The sequence below is a fragment of the Papilio polytes genome, unplaced genomic scaffold (assembly GCF_000836215.1).
Source record: "Papilio polytes unplaced genomic scaffold, Ppol_1.0 DF824135.1, whole genome shotgun sequence".
NCBI classification, from domain to species: domain Eukaryota; kingdom Metazoa; phylum Arthropoda; class Insecta; order Lepidoptera; family Papilionidae; genus Papilio; species Papilio polytes.
The window spans coordinates 3,160,674-3,169,219 of NW_013525069.1; the positions used below are offsets into that span (position 1 = coordinate 3,160,674).

General features: G+C 33.1%; 3 protein-coding genes across 3 annotated transcripts in view; 2 read left to right on the plus strand and 1 right to left on the minus strand.

Annotated features, from left to right (window-relative positions):
* The first annotated feature begins 1,000 nt into the window (after positions 1 to 1,000).
* LOC106099335 (uncharacterized protein C45G9.7) lies at positions 1,001 to 2,158 on the plus strand. Its single transcript, XM_013277856.1, has 3 exons — positions 1,001 to 1,194; positions 1,291 to 1,419; positions 1,870 to 2,158. The coding sequence occupies exons 1-3, from the start codon at positions 1,141 to 1,143 to the stop codon at positions 2,056 to 2,058; spliced, it is 372 nt and encodes a 123-aa protein (XP_013133310.1). The 5' UTR covers positions 1,001 to 1,140; the 3' UTR covers positions 2,059 to 2,158.
* Positions 2,159 to 3,973: 1,815 nt separating this feature from the next.
* LOC106112025 (NADH dehydrogenase [ubiquinone] 1 alpha subcomplex subunit 5) lies at positions 3,974 to 5,133 on the minus strand. The gene is made up of 3 exons (XM_013294255.1): positions 5,003 to 5,133; positions 4,586 to 4,747; positions 3,974 to 4,345 (listed from the first exon to the last, which is right to left on the minus strand). The coding sequence occupies exons 1-3, from the start codon at positions 5,018 to 5,020 to the stop codon at positions 4,169 to 4,171; spliced, it is 357 nt and encodes a 118-aa protein (XP_013149709.1). The 5' UTR covers positions 5,021 to 5,133; the 3' UTR covers positions 3,974 to 4,168.
* Positions 5,134 to 5,372: 239 nt separating this feature from the next.
* Positions 5,373 to 8,546, plus strand: part of LOC106112016 (E3 ubiquitin-protein ligase Topors-like) — a 4,606-nt gene continuing 1,432 nt past the window's right edge. Inside the window, exons 1-5 of the mRNA XM_013294245.1 lie at positions 5,373 to 5,634; positions 6,229 to 6,448; positions 6,821 to 6,987; positions 7,721 to 7,945; positions 8,277 to 8,545. Of these exons, the coding sequence (XP_013149699.1) occupies positions 6,239 to 6,448; positions 6,821 to 6,987; positions 7,721 to 7,945; positions 8,277 to 8,545 (871 nt within the window). The 5' untranslated portion in view covers positions 5,373 to 5,634; positions 6,229 to 6,238. The remainder of the gene's footprint in view (positions 5,635 to 6,228; positions 6,449 to 6,820; positions 6,988 to 7,720; positions 7,946 to 8,276; position 8,546) is intronic.

Below are 8,546 nucleotides of genomic sequence, written 5' to 3' on the forward strand. Positions count from 1 at the left end.
AAATTGATAGCAAGCTAGTGTAAATTTAATTATGATGATATTTTTTGCTTATTTTTAAAAGTTAAGACTGTTTTGATTATTTTTAAAAGAACCTAGAAGATATTACCTTCTCATTCTTAACCATGATTCCCATTCTGCTGGGATGGGATTTTGAAAATCATTTCCCTTTGGTGGATCATACCAACGGGAAGGCTTTCTTTTACCCCTGCTGGGGTCTGCGGGTATTTCATAATAAATGTTTCCAGCATAATCTTTACCTGTAATGACATAACAAAGATGTTGTTTTGAGTAGTCTTTGTTTGCAGTATAAATTATTATTGATTGAAGTCTACTTGCCCATATGATTCCCTCGTATTTGGCGTGGTTTCAAGGAATTTACGAAATTTTGAAAGATTATTCGCAACAGATGTCGATGCTGACCGTTAGACATCTAAAACAAAATCTTTAATTAGAAAACTATGATAATAAAAAAACATATTATATTTATTGACAACTATTTTACATTTAATTTATCTACTTGGACAGAGATCAAGAGTCTCGGCCAATTTTCGTACAGATATAATGATTTTTTTGCAAATTAAACAAACAACTTTATTACAAATTCTTAACCCAAAAATAAATACAATGTCAACGTCAAATGAAAAATTATTTTGATTTTATAATGACATTGACACTGGTAAAACTATAGAGTTGCTTGAAAGTGGAAATGCAATTGCATTAGCTTGGCGATTTTGTCATCGTTAAATAAATAATTTGCAATGATAGCAATTGTTCTTCGACTATCAATTGCCAGATTACCACATAGGTATTAGGTACATATAATAAACACTACAGTTCGCACGGCAACCGTTTTATTTCTTTAGGAACATATAAAATTATGCAAAACACTTTCAAATAAAAAATCGGTATTTTCCATTGTACTTGCACAACACTATTGCCATAAAGCCAGGAGTGAATGACTAAACTGATCCGAATGAGTGACGCTTTATTTATGACAGCTTGACAGCATCACTTTTCGCTTGTTACTGCATCTCGAGAATTGTTTCTATATATATTTTGTACTAAAATAAAACTTTTAGTGCTATTTTTAATTAGTGCATTAATTTCCTGTGTTGTACAGTAAATTTTTAAAACTTCACAATGGCGAAAATGGCATTTCAGCACCAAGCCGGAACGGCTATGGAATGTCTTAGTGTAAGTTGTAAGACCACTCCCAAATGTTTTGTTTTTACATGTTTTTATAGTTTTAACCTTCTTTATATTAAATATTACATGCAATTATATTATCAGATACCAATAACGCTTCAAAAAGAAGCCGGTGTTGATGCAGAAGGCAGGGAAGTTATGAAATGTGGCTTCAAAATTGGCGGTGGAATTGATCAAGATTATCGCAAAAGCCCACAAGGATATACTGATAACGTAAGTACGAAGATTTTAATATACATATTACCTGAAAATTCTCTGTTACCTTTGTGATGAAAAAAAACAAAATATTTTGTTACCTTATTTTCATCACTAAATGACTATACATTTGTGGATTATAGTTAAACCTGTAATTTATTGTAGAAATTTTACTTTTCACAGTAAAGGTTTTGTATTGTACACAATACAAAATATGTGATTGTTTTGTTTAAACTGTATCTTCTATACCAAATATAAATATTACAACTTAAATTGAAAGTAAAAATTGCTTGTTTAGTAAACTTTTATGACATATTTAATATATACTTTTTAATGTGAATAATGTGTTTGCATTACCTTGGAAAGATTGAGTAAGTGAGAGCCACACTTAAGTAGCCACAGAGCCTCATACTCTGAAGCCAATTTTTGCTGACTACTGCTCTATAATATTGTAATTAAATATTTCAGGGTATCTATGTGACTGAAGTTCATGAAGGCAGTCCAGCAGCTAAATCTGGATTGCGGATGCATGACAAAATCCTGCAATGCAATGGATATGACTTCACCATGGTAACACACAAGAAGGCTGTCAGCTATATTAAAAAGCATCCAGTGTTAAACCTTCTTGTTGCTAGAAAAGGTGTAACATCCACATAACTGTTACACAGTTCTTGTAACACAAGTATATTTTTTCATTTTTGATCAACTGTTTTGAATGAAAGTATTTAAAAAATCAAATGATTTTATAATGTTATTTATTTTTAGAGTATTTTAGCTTTAGGTTTATTAATTTATTAAGTAACTTGATTCATTTTGTTACAATTATTCTTAATACTTTGGGGTTATCATCTTCAATATATTAATTTCTAGTTCCAAATCTATTAAAGCATCATAATGAATTTTAATGCTCAATTTGTAACACTGGTATTATTAAATTTTACACTGTTTTTAACCCCAATGGACAAAGAACTAAGATGAAGAGAAAAACATTATATATATGCCAATAAATGGATTTATAAGAATAGTTACCAGTGTTAATACTATTAGTTGAGCATAGAAGGTTTTTGATGACTTCCACTATCAACAGTGTCAGCTACTTTTACAGTGGTAGTGCCTGCTTTAACATCTTAGCACGAATGGGCCAGCAAGCCCAGTGTAATACCACAACCACACAGAAGACAGGTGTGAAGTGGAAGTTATTCCGTGTTTCGTCTGCTAAGTGTGGTGCCGGAGGCCTAATTTAAGTCCCTTACTCCTTACCACCCTTTTCTCATAAGGAGAGAATGGGTAAGAGAAGTGGATTTGACAGTGGAGGAGATGCATAGGAAGGGGAAATATCCTCTTTATGTGCGTCTCCTCCTCCATCAGATAAGGGTAGGCAACGCATCTGCAATTGCGGATGTCTATGAGCAGCGGTCACTTCGCCATTTTGGCGGATTCGTGTGGCCGCTTGCTCATTTGCCACCTTATGTTATAAAAAAAAAACACTTGCTGTTAGTTAACTTGCAACATCCCAAGACCATCTGCAAACCTTCTGTGCACAATACAAATAATTTTAATCATAACTCATGTCATGAATATGAGTTAGATAGATATTTGATATTGTTAATTAAGTCACATTGTGTATTTTGTTATTAGTTGATTATATTGTTCGGTAATGTAAGGGTTCTTTCATGCAATGTTTTATAAGCTGTGTCATACATCCATAAGGTAAATTTTAAAAGCAAATTTTTATAACACTCTGCATTTTCTCTATCTGTATTTAAATTAATATGTTTATCAGAATATATAAGCTTAATAATTATCAGTCTTGATTATATTTTCCACAATTATTTACATACAATGGCTTTGTACATCTAAAAAAAATTAAAAGAGATAAGTGTATTTGTGCCAAATATATAAGAAAATGCTCAATTTGTTCTAATGCTTGCTTTTTTATCTGACCAGTAGTACAAGAGAACAGTCAAATTAAGCAATTAACATCAGTATATACAAATCAGTATGACTCACATAAGGCTGATTATATCACAAATGTTTTTATGTAATAGTTGTAAGCAGATTTTCTTTGTCACTTTAATTATAAATTTAGTACAAAATTTCCTTGGTTTCTATATAATTATTTGATACATAATATATTGTATAAAAACTGTTCCTGAATGCTTGATACTCATATATTACAGATTTTATAGCATTTTTGACATTTTAGAAAAGTTCTAGCCAAAGAAAAGAGTTTCATAGTCCATTAAATGATGCAAGTTAAGGCAGTCATGGGAAAGTTAAAAAATATTTTTGTAACAATGATCACTATGTTTTGCTTTAAAGCTTTTGCAAAGAATTTAAATGTGGAAATTACAAAATCAAATTGCAATTGGTAGATAACTTTAATTGGACTTGTTACAAGTAATCTCAATAATTACATGATATCTAAAAGAAAAAACTCTTGTTGAACATGTTTTAAAAGCATTTGGAATTGTATATTTTAATATCAATAAGTTGAAATGCATTTATTTTATAATAAAATCATCTACAAAATGATTTTCCAATGAATTTACTCGGAAATAAAAAATATGTGTAAATTATTCAAGTATTTTATTTTCATACATCAAATTACTAGCTTTTTTGCAAGATATTGGACAGTTACTAAGATTAAAGGCCTATTAATATAAAAAAAAAACCTAGTACAATTTTTTAGTTGACACAAGTTCAATATTTATTTTCATTACTAAGACATGAGAACTAAACAATTTACTATTAAAAAAAATTTGTTTTAAGCCTTAGCAGGAGGCCAGTCCCATTGGCCTTTAGGAGGCTTAGCTACAAGAGGTTCCCATGGCTTCCAGTTCAGCATTTTTCTTGCCAGGTTTAGCTCATTTTCAGCTTGTACAATAAGTTCCTCAGCTTGGCCACAGTTAATTTTACTTTCCAATTCATATGTATCCTTTGTCTGTAATATCATAAATAAATCAAATTGAGAACAGTCAAATTGCTTCTTAACTTATATCTATTTATAACAAGATTTTGCTTGTGACATTTTCTGGGTGGATTAAAAAAAAAGTAAGAGCCTATGTTACTCAGTGATAATGTAGCTTAATGGTATGAGAATCAAGATTGGTCTTTTACTGGTAGCCACAGTGAGAAAGAAATTGAGACGCAAAAGGTAAGCCTGTGAAAGATATTCATTTACCTGCTGTAACACTGCTGCTCTCTCACGGACAATCTGTTCAGTATATTTTCTGTAAGCTGCATTTTCTGGCATCTTTTTCAAGGTTCGCAAAATTTTTCCATAAAGTGCCCCAAGAGTATGATGAGGGTTGGGAGCAACTGCTAATCCCATAATACCTGTGGTCTAGATAGTAATGTGTCATTAGATATTTATGACTTTGAACATGTAAATTATCTATTTCCACAATCACTCTCTCGCTATAAATTGCTCTTTATTTTTGAACCGTTTCATGTTGCGCTAGTGTAGTGCCAGTATATTTTTTAATTTCATGCATGATAGCAAAATAATAAACTGGGTACAAAATCAAACAAAACCAAAACATAGTTATATAACAATCTGTATAAAAACATTTAAGCAACACATTTATTAGACAATTACCTTCTTTAAAACCCCCATAATTTTATGAGTAACTTAGATGCTAAATTAACGATTTTTTAAATAAATATTTCCCTGTTCTTGCACTACAACAATAACCTCAATGAAATGTCATCGAAAACGAAGACAAATCAAAAGTGTCAATGTCAACTCAATATGACAAAAATTTAAATTTTATTTTTTTTTCACACATGGAACAGGGGTCTACACGTCATGCCTGAACTTTCACTTAGTTTGTTGCGAAAAAATTACTGATTTATGTAAAATAGAGAATGTCATTATGTCTTTATAATAATGAAATGATACACTCCATTAAATTAATCAGTTTTTTTATCTATAGTTGTATGTAAGTTTTGTAGGATCTGTTGAGGTCGTGTTGAGGATCTGTCTTGTCTTGTCGCTGAACGGATCGCTGGATTGGTGATTGCTGGATCGCTGTCTTCTTTTTCTCAATAACGATTCTCTACTATCACTATCACCACAAGTTTGTCAAGACCCATTCAAGATCAAAACGCACATTGACGACAAAAAGATTCTAGATATGAAATATTGTAGGTATAGAAATCTCTTCCAAGACAGCTGATGAATATAAAATGAATTTGCGAGTTACCCTTTGAGTACAACACTTTGCTAAGGTAATTACGTGTATTGATAAATATGAGTATTAAAATCACGTCTCTCATCTGTTTGCCATATTTTTGCGACATGATATCGTTTTGATAATTCTTCGTGCGTGTTATCAGTAATAACAAACGGAAATATTCATAATACAATATTTAAAATGAAAAAAGATGAATTGTTTATAAGTTTTCCACTGAAATTCCTTGAACCCCGAGCTTTATGGTCTTCATATAAAAATTGAAAACTTAAAAGGTTACACAAATACTTCTGTAGGTATCGATATGTTATTTAATTAATTAATAAATAAGTGATTATGGGAGTATAGTGTGCCACTGAATGTCAAATTATTGGTTTTTAAAAGATAAACATATTGCTACAGATATACGATTTTAATTAAACTTATCATAGTGTTCACTAAAACTATTTGACTCCAAGACCCAAAGAGTATTTGACCTGTTATTATTAATTTTTAAGAAATTAAGATGTAATTTTTACTAAATAGTATGTTGTTTTTCATATTTGTTTTGTGATAAACTAGAGGGAAAAATAATGTACATATCTTTTTGAAGTTGAAAGCTTTACTAACATCTACAAATATATAATTTCAGATCCGCAACAATGGAGACATTAGCTCCTACCACACAAGATGACAGTTCAGGGGCAAATCCGAGCAGTGTCAAGAGTGATGACAGCAGCCCTCGGCATGAGAGTGGCCGGGGCTCCCCTCCCCCTAACTGTGCTATCTGCTTAGGAACATGTCGCAATAACTCATTCACTGATTCCTGTTTACACCAGTTCTGTTTTAAATGTTTATTAACATGGAGCAAAGTAAGTTGTTTTTTTTTTTAGAATTAACGACTTTGTAAGAACTAGTTAAAATTGTAAAATAAGCTTAGTACAAAGATGAAACTAAATCTAAATGGCTATTAGTAACTTCTTTTTTAAGTCTGAAACAAAACTACCAGTTTAAACTGACTAGTATTGTTTGTTGATCTGAGTTTATCTTCCTAGCTTTATTTTATTGTCTTATCAATTTTTGTTTAGACCAGTAATTATCACATAAACCAAGGATAACTGAAATATATGTATTTCAGTGTGCAGGGCATATAATTTTTAAACTATCTATAATGCATAGTCATGTGTAACTCAATTATGAAATCTTTTTTCAAGATTTGTTAAATTTAAATTTGAACATTACAGGTAAAGCCAGAGTGTCCTTTGTGCAAACAGACTTTTCGTTCTATAATACATAATGTGAGATCCAATCATCAATATGAAGAATACATGGTTGAACAGCGACAAACAGAGGAGGCCACAGAAAGGATAGATATAAACACACTGGCAACAACTCGCAGGTTTAGATACAGGTAGGCACACATAATAAACAAACATTTAAGTATACAATGTTAATGTAAGATGTGAATATTGAATAAAATGTTAGTATAGACTGACATTTATATGTCTGTATATATAAATCTCGCGATATGGAAATTTACAGCAAGTAAGAGGGATGGCAATATACAATATAACTGTCACAATACAGGATAGTTATGTATGTTAAAAACTCATTTATGAAATGAAAATTTGTTGTGCCAACCCTACATTAAGAAGGATGAGGAGAGACTGAGTAATACCTTTGTAATTTAATAAATGTTTCAGAGTTGAAGAAATGTGACATAATATTTTGTCAACCACTAGTTGTTTCTGTGTGATATTTGACGTAATTAGCGTTGTTGGCTCAGAGATTAAGCTACTTCTAATCAGTGGGTCCTGGGTTCGAATTCATGTAACAATCAGATTTTTCGAAATTAACAATTAGTCTTTGTGATGCAAGGTGTTTATATCGGATATTCAAAGATATTTGTGACATATATGTGTCAACCCACACTTGGCGCAATTGACTATAGCTTAGTAATTTCAAAGGGTAGGTGATGTTGATGTATACAGGTGGGTTTCTTAGGAGATCGCAGGATTCTCTCCAGTTGCACTCCAGCATGTTTTAGTGACTCATGTCTCACATAACCCTCCTTCTGCCAGAAGGCAGGGTGTCTTTTGAAGATTTCCCAATGATACCAAAAGAGAGATAATGTATGTGTGAAGGACGACGCTGACGCTGCCGCGGCGCGAGTCGCTGGCCATCCAGCAGCTGCTGCTGCACTACCCCATGATGGCGGACGTGCTGCCCGCGCCGCCGCCCGCCGCGCGCGCGCCGCGCCGCCGCTCGCCCGCCGCCTTCCGCCGCACCGTCTACCGGCACAACCTGTGGGCACGCCCGCTTCCCGACTTCACGGGACGCTTCAGGGACTGTTCGCCCTTGTTTTATAGGTAACTAGCTTTCGCCTGCGACTGCGTCTGCGTGGTATTATAAAAACAAAACCAATCTATGTGTTCTTCCAGACTATCCTCTACATCTATGCCAAATTTCATCGAAAGACATTCAGCAGTTTAGGCTACAAACTCTGACAAACATCCATCCATCCAAGTAAACTTTCAAATTTATAATATTAGTATGATATCTATATTATTCACACTGCCTCTCTCCTTGGAAATTATTGAAAACTAAATAGAATTGATGAATCAGTATACAATAGGAAAACATATCATATTCTTGTAAATCAAATTAGTATAAGAAAATTTAGGTTTATTTGTTTCTTAGGTATAATGACTCACAAGTGCATCGGCTAGTGCCATGGCTCACCCGAGAACTTCACTATTTATTAAATGAGAATGTGGGACACATATCGTACGTGATAACGAGGATCCTGGAGATCCTGCCGCAGTACCATATTAACTCTCCGGAGTTCAGGGAGACGATGCTGCGCTACTTCGGCGACAGGACGGACCACTTCCTGCACGAGCTGTACTGCTTCGCCTCCACGCCCTACGACATGACCGGCTACGACCACAACGTGCAGTACACCACCGA